This window comes from Schistocerca americana, chromosome 2, assembly GCF_021461395.2.
Source record: "Schistocerca americana isolate TAMUIC-IGC-003095 chromosome 2, iqSchAmer2.1, whole genome shotgun sequence".
Classification (NCBI taxonomy): Eukaryota; Metazoa; Arthropoda; class Insecta; order Orthoptera; family Acrididae; genus Schistocerca; species Schistocerca americana.
Genome location: NC_060120.1, coordinates 922,460,352 through 922,482,684, shown reverse-complemented (window position 1 = coordinate 922,482,684; position 22,333 = coordinate 922,460,352). Strand labels below are relative to the sequence as shown.

At 43.2% G+C, this 22,333-nt stretch overlaps 1 protein-coding gene across 1 annotated transcript in view; it reads left to right on the top strand.

The window, feature by feature from the left end:
- Window positions 1–13,078, top strand: part of LOC124595428 (UDP-glucosyltransferase 2-like) — a 123,544-nt gene extending 110,466 nt beyond the window's left edge. The window contains exon 7 of the mRNA XM_047134166.1: window positions 12,594–13,078. Coding sequence (XP_046990122.1) covers window positions 12,594–12,876 — 283 coding nt within the window. The 3' untranslated portion in view covers window positions 12,877–13,078. The remainder of the gene's footprint in view (window positions 1–12,593) is intronic.
- The last annotated feature ends 9,255 nt before the right edge of the window (window positions 13,079–22,333 follow it).

Here is a 22,333-nt window from a genome sequence, read left to right as displayed (position 1 = left end):
TACGGCGAGAGGTGGTTGTTCTGGGTACTGACTTCCTAGGATCTATGCACCCAAATTTCGTGAAAATGTAATCATATGTCAGTTCTAGTATAATATATTTTTTCCAATGAATACCCGTTTATCATCTGTATGTCTTCTTGGTGTAGCAATTTTAATGGCCAGTAGTGTATTACATTCGCATTAAGCAACTCTAATGGCGACTGCTCCCCACGACCAGCCCGACAACTAGAGCTCATTGGCCAGTTCACGACTGATTTGCGTCATATTAAGGGAGCGGAAAACATCGTGGCAGAGGTTCGATCAGGGGTCAATACCATCTCGCAGACAACCGATTAAGAACATTTGGCGCCGGCCGGAGTGGCCGAGCGGTTCTAGGCACTTCAGTCTTGACCTGCGCGACCGCTGCGGTCGCAGGTTCGAATGCTGCCTCGGCATGTGTGTGATGTCCTTAGGTTAGTTTGGTTTAAGTAGTTCTAAGTGTAGGGGACTGATGACCTCAGATATTAAGTCCCATAGTGCTCAGAGCCAATTGAAAGACGTCACTACTGCACTGGAACTTCAGCAAATGGGGACGGCGGGGACGAAGGTTGGCATTTGGTGTGACATGTCACAAGACAAACCTCAACCTGCTGCTGCAGAAGGTGATCTTCGATAGCATCCACGGACAGGCGCACCTCAGTGCGAGCATTACTGTGAGACTGCTGGCGGACCATTTTGTGTGGCTAAACATTAAGAAAGATTGCCGAAGGTGGGCAAAAAAGCGCGTGGCATGTCAAAAATGCAAGATCGGACGACGTGTGCACAAACTAGTAGAAGAGTTTCCACCATTTATGGAGCGGTTTGAACCCGTTCAACTAGATGGTAGGACCGCTGCCACCCTCAAGAGGCTACCGTTATTTGTTTTCTGCTGTAGACCGGTTCACGCGATGGGCATAAGAGGTGCCGTTGGCTGACATATCGTTGGAAACAGTGACAGGACGGCTTCTGGCAACTTGGATTGCTCGTTTCGATTGCCCTCTACATGTGACCACAGACCAAGGCCGCCAATTTGAATCGACCTCATTTTTAGAGCTGGCAAAGTTATGTGGATTCCGGCACCACCACTCGACAGCGTACCACCCTGAAAGTAATGGCACGGTCGAGTGTTGGCGCAGGAACTGGAAGGCTAACTTGATGGGCCGTGCCAAGAGATGAACTCCAGTCTTACCAGTTATGCTTTTGGGATTACGGACCTCTTCCATTTCAGATTTGGGAGCTTCCACAGCAGAATTGGTTTATGGGGAAGCCCTACGCCTGCCAGCAGAATTTTTTGCTGCACTATCGGAAGCAACGGTAAGAGACATTGCCTGCGTTCTGCAGCAACTGCGAGGACACGTTTCCAAACTACATCCGTCACCGGGTTCTCGGCACGGAGACAGGTGCAGCATGATGGATCCTGCAATCGCATTACTCTGGGTTGTATTAGGTATTACCAAAAGACAGTTTTCACGGAAAGCAGCTAACCGTCTCTGTAGACGGGGTGAAACCTGCCCACATGCTGTTGCCCGAGGGAGAGGCAGGACAACAGCGACAAACAGAGACGGCCCCTGCGCCGCTGGAACGGCAGGAAGAATAGACGGCGTGGGTTGAGAGCCCACTAGCTTTAACGAACGAATCTGGCAGCGTTGGAGAAGGAGGCCCAGATGCCTCTGAGACGTTCTAAACCTGGCAGACGCATAGCATTCAAGTATCCCTATGTCCCTGGAGCTCCGCTCTACTGTGGAGCGGTAGGAGGGGGAGGGGGGGAGGGAGAGGGGGGCGGCAGGGAACTGCGTGGGAATCTCCGCCATCAGACTGAGCGCACAGTGCACATTGTTGTTTATTCCGTCGGAGAAAACAGATACCGTTGTTTATTCTTTATTCTGATTGTATTTCTTTGCTTTTAAAATAATCTTCGCTCATTGTATGGAACTGAGGGAGCGTTTTGCGAATAAAGCTATAGCTTCCCTGAAACAATGTTTGTCGAAATTAATTACATGGATACTGAAGAGCGCTATAAACGAAATTCTTTGCGTTTCGTGTAATATTAATTTCCCTGACATTGCCAGTGTGTTTACTACAACGACATAACATAGTTATTTCTTACTTATTCTTTCAATACAGATTACATTTTATGCAAACACTAATTACCGAAAAAAGCATAAATACATGTGCTTATCAAAACGGATTTAAACTTATGAAATGAAGTAGCTGAAAAATACGTGAGACACTGTGTTTTACTGTTACAACCTGCCTCACGCAAACCAAGATCATCACCTACCGACCCTGAAATGGCCCTAATCTTAGCTGTTGGACCAAAAACACATTTCACATCATGTTTCCACAGAATACTACCAGACCAGTTGGAAATGCTAACTGCGTAAGGAAAAAATACCGTAGACTCTGGTGCCACCTCTTTATTAGCAACACTCACTGACTCACTGTTTGCCTATAGCGCAACGCCTGTCTCATCTATCTTCCACTACAGCCATTCTCAAGGAAGGTAATTTCAAAGTGTTTTAACTGAGGCGACGTACTTTCAGAGTCTGAGATAACGTTGGCTTATGTACCAAAGTACGAAGTACCTCTTCACACTGACCCGGATGGTGACAGATATCAGCCTGAAGATAGAGATCAACGTGTGTCGGCTTCCTGTAAACAGTTTTTCCAAGCGTACAATGAATACCTTCCTCCTGGTCAAGGGAACGCGTCATCTCAGACCTTTAAAGAGTATTAACCGACAGTATTACTTGACTGCCTGTACAGATATTGTAAATTCATGTATATCTTGCTACTATTCAAATTATTAAGATTTATACGAATAATGCCAACACTATATCTTCCGAAATTGACTATTTAACTACGAATCAACAATATTTTCGTTAAAATGAAAAATAATAGATATATTGCGCAAGTCAACTACGAGAAATTTAGATCACTACTCTAATGAAAATAATAACTAGCTATTGGTCTAAAATTATGCCTGTAGGAATTTTACACTCTCTGCTACCACATAGACTCCACAGAGACTATAATGAATTCCCTTTTTGAATGGACTCCCTAAAGGAAGCGTAAGGATTGTTGCTGAGGCGCTGGCCGGAGTGGCCGTGCGGTTCTAGGCGCTGCAGTCCGGAACCGCACTGCTTCTACGGTCGCAGGTTCGAATCCTGCCTCGGTCATGGATGTGTGTGATGTCCTTAGGTTAGTTAGGTTTAAGTAGTTCTAAGTCTAGGGGACTGATGACCTCAGATGTTAAGTCCCATAGTGCTTAGAGCCATTAGAACCATTTTTGTTTCATCCGAAATTTCGTTGCGAAATTCAAAAGTGTCCACACTGAACCACCCACAGGTATTGCTAACTATTTGACAGGACATGTTTCCTACCTAGAATATTTATACAGATTTTTTAAAAAAAAAAACGAAACAACGCAACACTAATAATCCTAACCACAATCTATTGGACTCTCCAGTATTTGAATGCTGACGGTAGAAGGGAGGCACCAGCTGCAGAACCCTCCTGTCTTTTAGGCATTGCGTGATGAGGCGAAATTGGGCTTCCTTAATGTAATAGCTATTATTTGCCCATACACAGCAAAAGGGAGTGTGTTGATCAACTAACGTGTGTTAAGGGCAGAAAGATGTGACTTGCCGTGCATGAAGAGAACAACTCGACATCGGGAGAGGAACACAAACACGATGGCAATATAGTCCACTAAAACTTCAACTTATTTTTCGATCTGAAATTGAGCCTGAAAGGGAGAGTGGGTCTTGAGTAAATAACTTGCCCCACAGGTGGCGCAATGGGAGATACTACAGAATACAATCGACTTAATTTTGAATTACGAGGTTTGTGAAGTTGGTGCGAAAAGAAACTTAGAAGTAGAGTATCCTTCAAATGAGATTATTACACCTACTTTATAATTATCGTAGAATTGTCGCCTTCTCCTAGTACTAGTAATAGTGACAAATTTTACGGTCAAGTCCCTTGTTTCGCTACTACAAGATCTGAAAATGGCTGTAAAGCCGAAACCAGGTATCTGCACAAATAAACTAAAATGTTACCAATACAACGAGTATTACAGTTTAGTGACAATTTTCTATCTTATTTTTATTTCTGCATTTTTTCGTTACAGCATTCCATCTCACATTTTATTGCTAACAGATTCATATTGATAATTCTGGTTCTACAGATGCACGAAAACATGGCCGCAAAAACTTATCTCACCTCTGCAAGGCTATACTTGAAACAACAAACGTCTTCAGGAACTAAGACGGCTGAACATACACACACCAGTTTAACATAATTCAAGCAATAAACTTTGCATTGAATTTGGAAAGCTGTTCAACACGACCCCATTACAGCCCTACTCGCTCCACAGAAGAACGTAGGCCCAAACCATTTAAGCAAGACTTTACGATTTTCAAATATTTTTATAACTTTGCGCCATCGTTTTCATCCTCCAAGATTCCAAGTCCTGATATCACATTTTGTGCATGCTAATGAAGTACAGGAAGGCACAAACTGTTGGTAGAAAGATTTTGTCTACTAGGACTTGGTAAATGGTGATACATTCTTATTATAATATTTACGGTATAGCAGACAATCTGAAAATTAATGCAGTATGTATTCAAAGTTGTTTCTTTCCGCGGCAATGAGTGTGTAGAGCCTTGAACTTAATTACGTGATGACTTTCTGGACAACATTTCCGGCTGCACAAATCTCTCTGGAAATTGCAGTACGAAGATCGTGGAGTGTTGCAGGAATATCGGCGAAGACCCTGTCCTTTAGGTAACCCCATAAGAAAAAAATCACAGGGTTGAGATCGGGACTATAAAGGCGCCATTCCACACCACGTCCAGTGAATGTTAAGGTGTCCAGGACGACGACCCGATGTCTAAATGTCCCCTGAAGAAAATGGAAGACGTCTGCAATAGGGTGTGGACGTCCTCAATGCTGCGTGAGCCAGTAGTTTCAGAGCACTCGGCGGCTTTGTGCAGCCGGTACAAGTTCATGTTCCAGGCCTTGTCTGTGTTTGTCATCTTTGACAGGTCCCTGGATAAAAAGCGGCCCACACAGTGGACAGATTGCGCACCAAACAGTGACTTCTTGTGAATGAAGCGGAGCAGCAGCCTAAACGTGTGGGTTGCTGTTCCGCTGTTAGTGCTTGTACTCTCAAATGTGAACTCTCGCATCAGTGAGTGAGTTCCAGAATTTTCAGAGCTATAATACAACAATAAAAAATTTGGGAACTTGTGGTAAAGTCTTATGGGACCAAACTGCTGAGGTCATCGGTCCCTAAGCTTACACACTACTTAATCTAACTTAAACTGACGATTAAACCACAGTCGACGAACACGTTCTAACGCGTATTTTGCGGCACTGAGTAATAACAACACTAGGTAACAACTGGGGGAATACAACTGGGGAGAATACAATATTGAAGCCGGCGTCTGTGGCAGAGCGGTTCTAGGCGCTTCAGTCTGGAACCGCTCTGCTGCTGCGGTCGCAGGTGCGAACCCTGCCTCAGGCATGGATGTGTGTGATGTCCTTAGGATTGTTAGGTTTAAGTAATTCTAAGTCTAGGAGACTGATGACCTCAGATGTTAAGTCCCATAGAGCTTAGAGCCGTTTGAACCATTTGAACAATATTGAAAGACTATATAGTATAACGCAAAATTTATTATAAGAACAATATCAGTGATGGTGAACCTGTGCCACATTTGACAGTACAACAGATCTTCTGCTACTAAAAATAGCTCCACTGAAAGATTTAATGACGAGCTCATTACAGACACAACTTCGGATTGGGGAAGATTTGTAAGGTAAATCGGCCGTGTTCTCTCCACAGAAACCACACAGACATTTTTTTAACTGTTGTAGCGAAATTGCCACAAGCTGCCAACAGTGATATAGTTACCTTGAGCCATTAACAGAAAATATTTATCACAATAACCGATATATAAACCGTCTTAAGTTGCACAGGAAGAACATGTATTTATTGATGACCGGTTTCGGACAGCTTGTCCGTTATCAAATCAATCGTAAATGTAAGTCTTGCATTACACCAGTCATACAAATGGGAACGTGGCCATGATATCAACAAGTGTGATAGTAGATAACGTGGTCTCACGTGTTTCATTGCCAACTGTCAGAGCGAAATCTTTGTGTCGCGTTATCCACTATACACTTATTGATTTCATAGCCACTTTCCAAATTTCATAGCTAGTGTAACCAAGACTTACATTTATGGCTGATTTTATATCTGACAAACAGTCCGAAACTAGTCATCAATAAACAAATGTTCTTCCTGTGCAATTTAAGACGGTTTTCATAACGGTTATTGTTATCAGACAAAAAAGTTGCTGATCAGTTCCAGCCCCATAATGCTGGAGCTACAGAAAATACTGATTTTTTTTTTGGTTGAGGTTGACTAAATTTAATCGTGATGCTTATTTATAAGACTGGTTAAGAACGAACTTAAGCCCACAGCCTCAACTTTAAGGGTATGCTTCATTCCGCAGAACTTACTTTCTCATAATAGCATGTAATGTGTGCACAGCGGAAAATAATGGTTAGCTTATTTTTACATTCGTTATAAAGCTGAGCATGGAATCTATCTGAATGGTTTTACATCAGTGCTTCATTATTTTAAAATGTATGTATATAATTTCTGTGTCAGAATCACTAAAATTCCCTTATTGTTTACTAGTCTGAGATCAATGACGTGCCATCTATAGATCTAACATACAGAAAATTGCATAAATGAGGTGAACAATAGTACCATACATTTTGTTTTTAAACCTCCATTTTATGTGGCATACCAATAAAAATTATTTCTCAGTTCAATCTGTATCAGCCATTATGCTTTGCACAACGACATAATCTGTTGAGCTAAATTGCTCTTGTTGTTATGCATATAGTGAAAATTTTTATAGGTCGTGACTAAAATAAAGACTTACAAAGTTCATTTGGTAAGTGGTATAAAGTTATAATCTTACCTAGCTTCATACGACTTACCACAGTACCTTGTCGTGATCTATGCAATTTTTCAGTGTGTAAAAGGCAACAAGAGCGATTCAGGAAAATAGAGTATGACGATATGTAATACCTGGTGGCTGATATACACTGAATTAAGTGATATTTTTACTGGTATGTATCGTAAATGGAGGTTTAAATACAAAATGTATGTTGTTCACCTCATTTAAGAAACTTTCTGTATTTAAAAACTGAAGATGGCGCTTCAGTGAGGTGAAATAGTAATCAATAAGGGAGTTGTAGTTACCGCGTCAGAGGATGTTTATCCACACATTCTTACATAACAGATCGTCTGTTTTCCGATTTTACAATGTCAGTTAGCAACGCTTCATTGCATATTGTAAGCGAAGAGATTTACCATGGAGTACACCAACAGGTGAAATTTTTTGCTTCTCAAGACCAGAAGCTGAAGCCCAGAGAACGAAGATCAGCGTATTTCAGCAGAAAAACAACAAGACAATAAGGAAATTATTTGTACCCTACTAATGTCATCACTTATTTCACCAACAGATACCCAGATATAGTCCAGGTTGATTGTACTTTTACATTCAACTATCGCTGCCAGAGTATAAAGTTTTGAACCGGGAATAAAGTCACTAAAACGCCACGTGAGGAGCACATCCTGATCATCTTCTCAGTATTAGCCTTTGCTTTTCGCTTCTGGACTGTAGGGCACTTTTTACAAGTTTACACGAACTCTGGCCACGCTTACCAATCTTTGTCACTCTTAAAGACACAGAAGAGATTGTGAGAGATTGTTTAAAACGAACTGCTACCTTTCAAATCTCATTAGTAACGGAAATAACACCCTTAATTGTCAAAATAGCAATATTAGTGGAAATGGGAAAGTAGAATACGCAGGTGCATGAACTACGGAACAGATTTATGCTAATACGTTTCACTTCAAGCTTGAGATCGCATGAAATCTATCATATGGAACCGCGAAGATACAGACCATCTCGAGTACACTGGGGAGCTAAGGAGGTGTTTCAGATTTCTCGCCATCTCCTATATGGGACATGGAAGGAACTCGAACGATTGAGAACTTGAACTTTGAAGGGCAGACGGCACGTGAAGAAATTCTGTAGCAAAGAAAATAAGATTTATGATTGAGGTCAAGAACAATGAAAGTTGACTGTGACATTAAGTACTGATTTTCTTTCACGTATTGTTCAATTGCAGACCGACCGAGCGATCGATCTCTGAAAGCCGGCCGGAGTGACCAAGCGGTTCTAGGCGCTACAGTCTGGAATCCTGCCTCGGGCATGGATGTGTGTGATGCCCTTAGGTTAGTTAGGTTTAAGTAGTTCTAAGTTCTAGGGGACTGATGACCACAGCAGTTGAGTCCCATAGTGCTCAGAGCCATTTGAACCAAGCCATTTTGATCTCTGAAAACATCACTGTCTTTGACAAGGTCTGGAGAATGCCATGAGTAAATCTCTTTGAGGTACTGTATTCAGCGAGCCAATCAGGAACGAAAGCGTCACGTGGCCTAGTGGAGTACTTTTGGTTTGAATACACTAAAGAATTGTCTAGTTGGACGCTTATAGTGGACAGGTACAAATGCGGTGAAACACTGTTACAGCTGAGGAAATTTATGTAGAATTGAAGTCGAAGTACGTCGTACATTCGCAGACATCCTGCTATACATTAGTGCTTATTTTGTGGTTCGTAGTGCAAGGCCTGGCATGTTGATATTTTCGGCATTTTCAGTACTTGGCGACGATTTTCTGTGGTAAGACGTTACGTTCATCACTTTGGAAAACGAGTAACCTTCGAAGAATCGGGTTTACATCCAACTATAGGAGCCTTAGGGCATGTGAATTAATCACATTCCAGTTTAATGACCTTCTTTCGACATATAGAAATATTTAACGTGTATTGATCCATTGTACTCCATACTTTATGCCCAGCTGTTGTGAGCGTAACGTTGGCCGTAATCATTATTTAAATGCAAAACTATTTTTTTTATTTAAAAATGTTTGTTTATTCATGATCTGTTTCCATTACTTTAAAACTTTGTTATCTATTCGACCTAGTTGCATACAGCAAACGGCATTGAACAATAAAGAGCAGTGCTCCTTCTGGACTATTATTACGAGAATGCTTGTATTTCGATAGCACACTGAGAAGAAATCTTCGTATATAATTCTCTGCATGTTTTTGAGAGCCGCGCGGTATGAGCCGAGCGGTCTGAGGGGCTTCAGTCATGGACTGTGAGGCTGGTCCCGGCGGAGGTTCGAGTCCTCCCTCGGGCATGGGTGTATGTGTTTGTCCTTAGGATAATTTAGGTTAAGTAGTGTGTAAGCTTAGGGACTGATAACCTTAGCAGTTAAGTCCCATAAGATTTCACACACATTTGAACATTTGTTTTTTAGGACCAAAGGTGAATCAGCCACTGGGTTTGTTAAGGGAACTCGAATTTAATTACTGTATATAAAACGTGGCTATTGTAAGTTTCTGTATTCACAGCTTTCTAAACAGAAACGTTATGATAAGAGGCTGGGCCAAGCATACGCAAAGTGCGTAACCTCGCTACAGGCATGGTTACTCAAATTTTTATGACAGCTTAGTATGCTCATGCAGTTCATTGAATTGCTTACATATGCCCATTAGTATTACGTTGCACAAATTAAGTAACTTCTGTTCTTCTTGCGCCATATTTCTTTCTTTCAGGTGCAATCGGAGAGCGCTGATATATGATTTCATGGCTCTAAATTTTTTGTGGAAGAGGACATTTCATTCAGAGCACATTTAAAGATACTTGTCAACATGTAATTCAATTTGAAGAATGAACAGGAGGCTGAAAACATGACACTAAACAACTTTCGGCCTGTAACACTCGGAAAGAAATGTGTGTGAGGCCTGTTTCATCTCTGGAAATAACAAGTGCATTAAGGCTGATGAAGAGATGTCGAGAGAGAATTCACTCGAGAAAACTGTAAATGTTCAAGGAAAATTCCAATTGCTTCCAATAGCCCCATATAAAAGAACAAGAAAATAATCCAGCTTTAGAAACTGTTAGTTTCTTCCTCAAAGAGGAAAGAGGGACAGATTGGACAGTAGGGCCAGATCACTTTCGCGGTTACTGATCACCATCTTTGCTCGTTCTCACAACAGCTGTGTCCCTGTACACCTTATGTCTAACCTGCCCTAGTTTCCATCTTTCCCCAACGTACCATCTTTCTGTCTTGAGGAGTGAAGTCATAGTTTCTTTCAATATTTGAACTTGTCTGTCGGCAGACTTTCACCTGTTGAAAGTTAGTTACTGGCTAGCTATTCTGCCTCCTTGTATTTTTACAGAACGTCAGCTACCATCCATCGTCATGAGACACTAAAGGCAATGTCTCGCTGATGTAGCCGTCCTTCTCTGGTCTACGTCATCTTTGTCATTTGGTTTTCGTTGCTGCAGTTCATTCTACTCACAATTGTAATATGGATGTTCTGTGTCTGCCCTATGATATTTTTCTCTGGGTTATTCCTTCCAACGTACTTCCAACGTATTTTTTTTTACGAACCAGTTTTCCCTAATTAGGTGCCCAGTTGATGTACATTTTCTTTTGTGTATCATTTAAATCAGTGTCGCTCTCTATTAAATTTCTTTTAGTATTTGTTCATTAGATTTTCTTTGGTACCGGATTCTTTTTGTGACTCCTCTTCATATCCACATCTCTAATACTCATAATTTTTTCTCTTCTTATTTCTCCAGAGTCCACACTTCATAACAGTAGCTTAAAACACTCCAAATAACTTTCTCGATGAATCTCTTTTTTTTTTTCTTTCTATTCTGACGTGGTTAAATTACTCTTGTTTCTGAAGGCTTGTTTAGTCATTCAAGTTCTTCTTTTAATACACTCTGTACACTGAACAGCCAAAGAAACTGGTACACCTGCCTAGTATCGTGTAGGGTCCCCGCAGACAAGCAGAACTGCCGCAACACGATGTGGCATGGACTCGACTAATGTCTGAAGTACTGCTGGAGGAAACTGACACCATGATCCTGCAGCGCTGTCCATAAATCCGTAATAGTACGAGGGGGTGGAGATCTCTTCTGAACAGCACATTGCAAGGCATCCCAGATATGCTCATTAATATTTATGTCTGGGGAGTTTGGTGTCCAGAGGAAGTGTTTAAATTCAGAAGCGTGCTCCTGGAGCTACTCTGTAGCAATTCTGGATGTGTGGGGGTGTAGCATTGTCCTGCAGGAATTGTCCAAGTCCGTCGGAATGCATAATGGACGTGAATGGATGCACGTGATCAGACAGGATGATTACGTACATGTCATCTATCAGAGTCGTATCTAGGCATTACTCCAACTGCACACCGCCTACACCGTCATGAAGCCTCCAGCAGCTTGAACAGTCCCCTGCTGACATTCAGGGATCCATGGATTCATGAAGTTGTCTCCATACCCATACACGTCCATCCGCTCAATACAATCTGAAACGAGACTCGTCTGACCAGGCAACATGTTTCCAGTCATCAACAGTCCGTTGTCGGTGTTGACAGGTCGAGGCGAGGGTAAAGCTTTGTGTCCTGCCGTCATCAAGGGTACACGAGTGGACCTTCGGCTCAGAAAGCCCATATCGACGATGCTTCAGTGAATGGTTCGCAAGCTGACACTTTTTGATGGCCCAGCTCTGAAATTTGCTGCAGTTTGCGGTAGGGTTGCACTCCTGTCACATTGAACGATTGTCTTGAGCCGTCGTTGGTCCTGTTCTTGCAAGATCTTTTTCCGGCAGCAACGATGTCGGAGATTTGATGTTTTACGGGATTCCTGATATTCACGGGACACTCGTGAAGTGTCCAGATATTCAGTTCCTCAGTGACAGGAATCCACTTCGTGATCATGGAGCCATTCGAGAATTGCTGTGTGAATGTCCTTAGCTTTGGAAGTCTGCGACTGCTGCCAGTCGATTCCTTGATTGCCTGGACACCATCTGTGATCAATGTCGACGACCTAGCTTCCTGATGAGCATCACTCAAGTCTTCACGGCCTTGGTCAAATAATTACCTTTATTTCACTACTGGTGTACATGGTATGGGGTTCGTTCTATATGCCACCAGAATTTCACGCTGAATCTGTGGTCAAATTAGGTTTTTGCCCACAAGAATTGTATTGTCCAGCGTACTTCCACTCTAGAACACGTTCCCGAGGTTGCACCAATTCAGTCATTCACTGCGATGCACCTCGTAAATGTAACATAGCAGAACTACGTCTACAGGAAAGCAAGAACATGTATTCTCTTCTAACAATGCACCACTCTTGTTGCACAATGGTCTTAGTTTGGGCAATATGTGTTACCTGCTTTTGAACTCTGCTATTGTATTTCCAACCTTAGCTTTTGCCCTTTCTTGTCTGTTTGATTCATCTATTGCCATTCTTTTAGTCCTGTTTGTATTTACCTTCACTCTGTGACTACTATCTCATTAAAAAATCGCATACACTAGTTTAAATTAATGGAAACTGTATTTTTATTTTAAATTTGCTCTCCATCTGTGTTATAGTCTTAATAAATAACATCAATATTTTCTTTCAGATACAGAGAGAACATGAGGAGGATGTCAGCAATATTCCGCGAGCACCAGGCGGACTCATTGGAGCGCGCCGTGTGGTGGGTGGAGTACGTGATACGTCACAAGGGGGCCCCGCACATGCGTAGTGCTGCCCTCGACCTGCACTGGTGGCAGTTTCTGCTGCTCGACGTCATAGCCTTCATTCTGGTGGCAGCGACTGCGGTAGCTGGTGCCACGTTCTACCTCGTACGGGGAGTGATTGTGACGGTGAAGGAGGGTTTCAGACAGAAACAAAAGAAGCAGTGACGCATCCTCTGTGTTCTCTAACAATAATTGCTCTTTGATTACAGGAAATATTATGTATATTAGTGCAAATAATTTATTGATGGCCTACTTACATTTTCCACACATGTGCGATCACTGTATATCAATGCAAATAATTTATTGATGGCCTAGTTACATGTTCCATATGTGTGTGATCACGATAAAATAATCATCATTAACCGTTTTGTGATCTTTATTTTATAGTACATTGTCGTCTGTATTCTCACTGAACTACCATAGTTGATACACAAGTTCAAGGGGAATTTTCTAGGGTTCTTCAAGGGGAGAGTGGTGTTACATCATTTCCCACGTCAGTCATCAGATATCACAAGTACAGATAAATTCTTTTCCACGAACATAAAATGTACTACACTTATCTTCTAATAAAATTCTTCAGCCGTATCAACTTATGGGGGCTACACTTCGAATGTTAGAAATTCCTGAGAACAACATGTGATTTATTTATAGTCGAAAAGTTTTTAGTTGAAAGACGAAAACAAATGCGAAGTGACTTATCGTCGAAGAGACAGAGAATACATAGAAAGGCTGCCCCACGTTACATTGCGCAATAACTGCTGGATCCTTGGTGCGTCATCATGTCATGTGATTAAGCAAAAGTAGTTACAGCAAGCCTCAGCTTAACGAGATGTTTGCTACGATTCCTTAATGGTAGCAGCTGAACGCTGAGATTATTAAGTAAACACTTGCTGTGACAGGACGCATTACAATAGAGATGTGGTAACACAATAAGAAATAACAAATAACATTTACTTAGCGTACGTTACAGTTGGTACTTTGGTACAGTTTGATGCGTGGCACTTCATGTCCTAAACCTGATACAATGATATCTAAATAACTTTTCTGTCTCTTGACAATCTATACACTGATAAGCCAAAACATAATGTCCTCGAGGTTGGATGCTGTCTGGTGACATTGTGGGCACATGATGCATTATGAAAAGTAACAAGTTGAGAAATCCATTCAGTTAGTGACATGGCCAAAGGACAGATTATTACTATGCAAAGCCTGTGAACGAGTATCTCGACAACTGCGAAGCTGGTCGAATATTCACGTGCTACTGTTGTGAAGAGGTAGGAGGACAGTGAAACTACCACAAGGTGCTAAATGGTTGGACGGCCAGGACTCCTCACAGAACGAGAGGTTTGGAGGCTTGTCTGCTCTGTAAAGTAGTATAGATGGTGATCTTTGGCGTCTTTGTCGTCACAATGTTGGTGCATGTACAAGTGTTTCGGAGCAGTCTGTTCATCGTACATTCTTGAACATTGAGCTCTGCAACAGACCACCCCTAAGTGTTCACATGCTGACCCAATGACATCGCCAATTACGGTTGCAGTGGGCACGGCACCATCGGGACCCGACCGTCGATCAATGGACACGTGTCGGCTCTGGGGGCGAACCACGTTTTCGCTATACTAGGTCTATGGTTGTCTCCACAAACGCTGTCATCAAGGTGAATGGTGGCTCGACATGTGCAGTGGGAGACATTCTCCTGCGCTGGAATAGGTCCGGTGGTTATAACTGAAGACACTCTGACAGCTGCAAACCACCTGCGTGCCTTCATGCTTGATAATTATCCCGACGGCGACTTCACCTTTAAGCAGGATAACTGTCCGCGACTCGGACCCAGTACCGTGCTACAGTGGTTTGAGGAGCATTATTGAATTCATATTGATGTCCCGGTAACAAAATTCGCCTGATGTAAATCCTATGGAATCCATCTGGGTCGCTATCTGCATCTACATCCATACTGTGCAAGCCACCTGACGGTGTGTGGCGGAGGGTACTTTGAGTACCTCTTATCGGTTCTCCCTTCTAATTCAGTCTCGTAAATAGGTGGTCATAATGTTTTGACTCGTCAGTGTATTATTGTCACTACGACCGTACATAATTTTGTAGACACTCTGCCGTGGTCCTTGTTCTCCGAAAACAGCGATTGCTAAGTCGGGAGATAGTCTTCCGAGTACTGTACTGAGCGAGTTGCAGACACTGAACTGAAGTGTCTAACTGCTGGTATGGAACTGTGTGTGTGTCCACAGCACATCATGTTTTGAAGTGTGTTGTCAGAAGAATTCCAATGTTTGCCAGTACAAGACAGAAGCAAAGTAGTTCATAGTTGGCAGTGTCCCCTATTGGCTGCTGTCCACCCTACTGGCAGGCATAACCAATGTGTTCGACGACGTGGTGCTGAAGCAGGAATAGTTCCAGGTCTATGAGCGCCATCCAAACGTTACCGTTCGGAACTGAAGGGCGCCAGGCGAGTGGTTATGCTTGTGGGTGAGTGCATTTCGTGGTACTTGTTGTGTAGCTCTTGCTGCTATCACTAGCTGTTTCCTTTTCCATACCTTTAACTAAATTAAAATCCGTCCGAACAGGTCTCGAAAGACCCTAACGGTAATGACTGTTGATGGAGCCTTTATTTCTCAATCAAGTAGCTCCTCAATTTGCCTCATAAGGGCCGATTGCATCCTTCTTGCCAATAGCTCTTGGCAGACCATACAGCCAAACCCAACAGCGCTTAACTTCGGTGATCTAATGGGAACAGGTGTTATTAGTGCGACCTATTTTAGTACCTGCAATGAGTTATTAGCTCACCACGACAGGTCTGGGATGAAACAGGTGCAGATTAAGCTGCAACCAATGATATACACTCCTGGAAATTGAAATAAGAACACCGTGAATTCATTGTCCCAGGAAGGGGAAACTTTATTGACGCATTCCTGGGGTCAGATACATCACATGATCACACTGACAGAACCACAGGCACATAGACACAGGCAACAGAGCATGCACAATGTCGGCACTAGTACAGTGTATATCCACCTTTCGCAGCAATGCAAGCTGCTATTCTCCCATGGAGACGATCGTAGAGATGCTGGATGTAGTCCTGTGGAACGGCTTGCCATGCCATTTCCACCTGGCGCCTCAGTTGGACCAGCGTTCGTGCTGGACGTGCAGACCGCGTGAGACGACGCTTCATCCAGTCCCAAACATGCTCAATGGGGGACAGATCCGGAGATCTTGCTGGCCAGGGTAGTTGACTTACACCTTCTAGAGCACGTTGGGTGGCACGGGATACATGCGGACGTGCATTGTCCTGTTGGAACAGCAAGGTCCCTTGCCGGTCTAGGAATGGTAGAACGATGGGTTCGATGACGGTTTGGATGTACCGTGCACTATTCAGTGTCCCCTCGACGATCACCAGTGGTGTACGGCCAGTGTAGGAGATCGCTCCCCACACCATGATGCCGGGTGTTGGCCCTGTGTGCCTCGGTCGTATGCAGTCCTGATTGTGGCGCTCACCTGCACGGCGCCAAACACGCATACGACCATCATTGGCACCAAGGCAGAAGCGACTCTCATCGCTGAAGACGACACGTCTCCATTCGTCCCTCCATTCACGCCTGTCGCGACACCGCTGGAGGCGGGCTGCACGATGTTGGGGCGTGAGCGGAAGACGGCCTAACGGTGTGCGAGAACGTAGCCCAGCTTCATGGAGACGGTTGCGAATGGTCCTCGCCGATACCCCAGGAGCAACAGTGTCCATAATTTGCTGGGAAGTGGCGGTGCGGTCCCCTACGGCACTGCGTAGGATCCTACGGTCTTGGCGTGCATCCGTGCGTCGCTGCGTTTCGGTCCCAGGTCGACGGGCACGTGCACCTTCCGCCGACCACTGGCGACAACATCGATGTACTGTGGAGACCTCACGCCCCACGTGTTGAGCAATTCGGCGGTACGTCCACCCGGCCTCCCGCATGCCCACTATACGCCCTCGCTCAAAGTCCGTCAACTGCACATACGGTTCACGTCTACGCTGTCGCGGCATGCTACCAGTGTTAAAGACTGCGATGGAGCTCCGTATGCCACGGCAAACTGGCTGACACTGACGGCGGCGGTGCACAAATGCTGCGCAGCTAGCGCCATTCGACGGCCGACACCGCGGTTCCTGGTGTGTCCGCTGTGCCGTGCGTGTGATCATTGCTTGTACAGCCCTCTCGCAGTGTCCGGAGCAAGTATGGTGGGTCTGACACACCGGTGTCAATGTGCTCTTTTTTCCATTTCCAGGAGTGTATTGCGATCACTATAATAAATTAAGTTTCATCTCTGCCGTACTACAAATTAAATAGACGTGGCACAACATTTTGTTATGTCGATAACCAGCAACAATGTTAAGTTTATCCTCGTGTCTGCTATTCTTTTAGAGATACACAGAAACGTAGAGAACAATTGAATTTAGAACTTCTATGAATCAGTATCTTCCTGATAAGTTCATTAGTGTTAGCTAACAGTAAGTGGAGAAGGTTCAGGATATATACATCTCTTCAGTTACAGGGAAATAAGTTCCCAGTAAAACAATTTTTTTTCGAAACACTTTTTTTCTTAATTGATATTATGTTTCATGTTAAATAATGTCAATTTCATCGGTTTTATTACTTGAGTGAATGAAGGAACAAGTTGTTATGTATGTGACATTTGAATCTTTACAATTGCAACTGAGTGCATAAAGCGCGGTAACCCAGACGTGAGATGCTGATTGTAAGGCATACTGATATAAGTAGGGAAAGCTGTGAACTGTGAAGCACCCAGTTTACGGGACTTCATTATCATAATACACAGTTCAGTATTTCAGACAATCGATTTTATATGTTACAAAATGAAGTTCCCTAAACTGGGAGCTTCAAGTTTACCGCGACATATAGATAACGAAGCTCCATAAACAGGGGGCTTCACAGTTTACAGCGATATATATAACTCATGGAGGATAGATATATTAAAGTGAATCTTAAATCGTAGATTGACAGGCATATTGCATCCTTGGTTAGTAAAGCGATACGTACTACAAATCTCACGTGATTGTAATCCATCACGGGATTTTGTCAACTAACAGGCGAAGTGCTTTAATGGCTGCAAGCAAACTGATCAGAACGTCCACCACCAACAAATGCTCTTTTTGATGATGAGAGTTAACTGTACCAGTGGCAAAAGCCTCTAGGAAGTTATAGCTGATGCTAGCGATAGTTGCCACTGCATCACCACAAATAAACATGTTTCCCAGTCTTCGGTCAATCGACCAATGGCAAAAATCCGACCTAGTAAATTGGGTACCGAATCGGTTTTCACATAATTATCGACGCCACCAAAAACAAAGACTTGTAAAATAAAGTAGTACCTCATGTTTAAAAAATTGGCAACAAACCTAAAGAGCGATTTTCTCGATGTGAGACATATGTGGGAGAAGTAATATGTTGACGCTGTACAGATGCCCTGATCCTGGCTATGCTACATGTTTTGACAGAACCTTAACCAAACTTACTCTATCAGTACAGAAATAATCCACGCTAAGAGGAAAAACTTTCTAAAGATCTGTGTACTGTATGTATACGATGCCTCTACACACGAAACACAGTGACGCATGAAATACGCAGGCCTTCTCCCGTTTTAATAATACACACAACACGTCAGCAAGCAGTTGTCTCTCCAAGCTCACCTAAAATACTTCCAGGCGCCTTGTGGCACTGTACCATATGAAATGAACCTTAGTGACTCTGCCTATAATCGCCCTCCATGACGAACGAAACCTGGATATATATTTGACAGTACCATATAATACTATTTCGCCTTCTTAACAATCTCCTCTTGCTGGTTTATAGGTATAAAATTAAAAAAATAACTGTGAGCAGTCTGAGAATTCCTCCCAGTAGACACAACTGCAGAATGGCAGTAGTGGCACACATTCAGCTTAAACTCTAAAGACCGATCATGGAAGCACTTCCGAGTACGTGGTCTTCTTGTCATACAATCTAAATTTGGTTGTACGCGCAATCCATTTGTAAACTTCAAGTCCAACTACACTATATTGTGCGTACTGCGACGTGGATACCCCAAGGTCACGGTAAGGGTTCAGGAGCCGATCCACCAGCAATGACAAGAAACTTGCATGTATCCTTTCTATGCAGAGCGTTATTCTAAACACCAAAACGCACACTTACAAGGGAACCTCCCCATCGCACCCCCCTCAGATTTAGTTAGAAGTTGGCACAGGGATAGGCCTTGAAAAACTGAACACAGATCAATCGAGAAAAGAGGAAGAAGTTGTGTGGAACTATGAAAAAAATAAGCAAAATATACAAACTGAGTAGTCCATGCGCAAGGTTGGCAACATTTAGGGCACTGTCAGCTTGCGAGCGCCATGGTCCCGTGGTTAGCGTGAGCAACTACGAAATGGGAGGTCTTTGGTTCAAATCTTCTCTCGAGTGAAAACTAATTTTTTATTTTCAGACAATTATTAAAGTTCAGGCACTCACACATAATTAACTTCGCTCTCCAAAATTCCAGGACATGTTTAGATTTGCTTGGACATATGCAGGATTTGACGGTCTACACACGGAAACATTTGAAAACGTAAAAAACATATGTTTTGACAGAGCACAGGGAAAACTGTGCGACTGTGAAACTCATTTGTTCAGTTTATGTGACAACTCTTATGTTTTCATCACTTTTTTGGGAGTGATTATCACATCCACAAGAAAACCTAAATCGGTCAAGGTAGAAGAATCTTTTTACCCATTCGCCAAGCGTGCAAGTTAGGTGGGTCGACAACATATTCCTGTCATGTGATGCACATGCCGCCACCAGTGTCGTATAGAATATATCAGACGTGTTTTCCTGTGGAGGAATCGGTTGACCTATGACCTTGCGATCAAATGTTTTCGGTTCCTATTGGAGAGGCACGTCCTTTCGTCTACTAATCGCACGGTTTTGCGGTGCGATCGCAAAACACAGACACTAAACTTATTACAGTGAACAGAGACGTCAATGAATGAACGGATAGATCGTAACTTTGCGAAAATAAAGAAAATAAAATTTTCACTCGAGGGATGACGCGAACCAAGGACCTCTCGTTCCGCAGCCGTTCACTCTAACCACGGGACCACAGCGCTCCTGAGCTCAGATTGTCCTTGATGTTGCCTATCTTGCGCATGGACTACTCAGTTTGTATATTTTGCTTATTTTTTCATAGTTTCTCGATTGATCTGTGTTCAGTTTTTCAGGGCCTATTCACTGCGTCAATTTATAACTAAATCTGAGGGGGGTGCGATGGGGAGGTTCCCTTGTTAGAAAGAAAATTTAATGGTGTACGTGTTTTAAAGTATCAGCCCCGATGACTTTGAAGTTCTAGATGTCACTCCCAAGAGAGTATAATCAGCCTGGCAACTGTAAATAAGAACAGAAGTAAGAAACGCAGTAATGCCTATTAAGTACTAACGTAAGTTATCTAATCGTGCAGGGCCATCAAATGTGTGGATGACACTGATATCGTTTTTTAAGCAGAACTGAGACGAGCATTGTGACAAAATAATACGAGCAATCTAGACTTTGGCACAACCACACACAAAACAGTGTAGTCATTTCAACCATATGCTGCCAGAAGTTATACCATACTCCATATAACCATATCCTATGTCACGTGGAATAGAAGACCAAACACTCAGAAGACGTATCAAACTACTAATATTGTCTGTACTCATAGGTTACGGCTCTGCAGTATGGTAACCTTTCTTAGAGGACATAGCCGACTCACAACCACCATCCTTACCTAGACCTAACATGCATATTCTTTAGTAAAAGTCCCAAAAACCATTATTTTACACTGCGCCAACTGTACGAGTTTGTATAATTGATATACACGTTAAAAAATGCAAAACTATGCAGGGTGGTCATTTAATAGAGACCGGGCCAAATATCTCATGAAATAAGCGTCAAACGAAAAAACTACAAAGAACGAAACTCGTCTAGCTTGAAAGGGGAAACTAGATGGCGCTTTGGTTGGCCCGCTAGATGGCGCTGCCATAGGTCAAACGGACATCCACTGCGTTTTTCAAATAGGAGCCCCCATTTTTTATTACATATTCGTGCAGTACGTAAAGAAATACTAATGTTTTAGTTGAACCACTTTTCTCGCTTTGTGACAGATGGCGCCATAGTAGTCACAAACTGTTAAGTACGTGGTATCACGTAACATTCCGCCAGTGCGAACGGTATTTGCTTCGTGATACACTACCCGTGTTAAAATGGACCGTTTACCAATTGCGGAAAAGGTCGATATCGTATTGATGTATGGCTATTGTGATCAAAATGCCCAACGGGCGTGTACTATGTATGTTGCTCGTTATACTGAACGACATCATCCAAGTGTCCGGACCGTTCGCCGGGTAGTTACATTATTTAAGGAAACAGGAAGTGCTCAGCCACATGGGTAACGTCAACCACGACCTGAAACAAATGATGATGCCCAAGTAGGTGTTTTAGCTGCTATCGTTGCTAATCCGCACATCAGTACCAGACAAATTGCGTGAGAATCGGGAATCTCGAAAACGTCGGCGTTGAGAATGCTACATCAACATCGATTGCACCCGTACCATATTTCTATGCACCAGGAATTGCATGGCGACGACTTTGAGCGTCGTGTACAGTTCTGTCACTGGGCAGAACTGAACATTTTGTTACCGATACAGCCGCAACGTTCATGAATCGTGAAGCGGGGCTACAAGATTCAACAAGGTGGCAGCCGTGAAATTTGGCATGGTGTAGTTCCACAATACAAAGAATGACAAGGTACTTACTGAAATAAATCGGGAAGAAGTAGATTGATAAGAAATTATATTATATGAATGTGTGGTGTCTGTCATTTTGGACGTGTTCGAAAGAACAGACACTACGCCCCATATTCAGTTGTGGTGTATATTATGTAAACTGAAGGTGAAGGAGGGAGAAAGGAAAGGGCTCCTTGCCTTCAAATAACTGATTGATCTCGAGGGACAAGGAAGCCACCGCCTTCAGTGAGGATGCATAACTACGTGCGACCTCCTGCGAGCATGGAATACATGGGCAGGGACCGTGGATAGGTGGCGCTAGGTGGCAGTGTAGGTTGGCAGAGAGGCGTGCCGAGATACGCCGCTCAGGGGTGGTAAACACTGTGCCAGGGTGGCACAGTGGTTGGCGTAACTGGCCAGTAAGCAGGAGATCTCGGATTTGAATGCCGGTCCCGTACACATTTCCACTCGTCGCCGCTGATTCCGTATAAAATACCGTTGCAGCTGATATCAGTAGTCCCTTTCCTTTCCTTTCTCCCTCCTCAACCTTTAATTTGCGTAATATCAATCATATTGTAACTGAACACAAACAAATGCTTTTACAAGGCCGCATGTGTACTCAAACCTACACATGCAAGATACAGATTCACGACAGCAATTGGTACATCATATTCTCATCTCGCAGTTTTGAACAAATAAAAAATTGTGCTATACTTAAGGAGAGGGTACCAACTTTGAATTTACAGAACGTCGAAGTGAAAAGTTAATCTACGGCACTTCCATTTTAATCCACTCAAGCGCACGAGCTCATTCAAACTCGCAGAGTA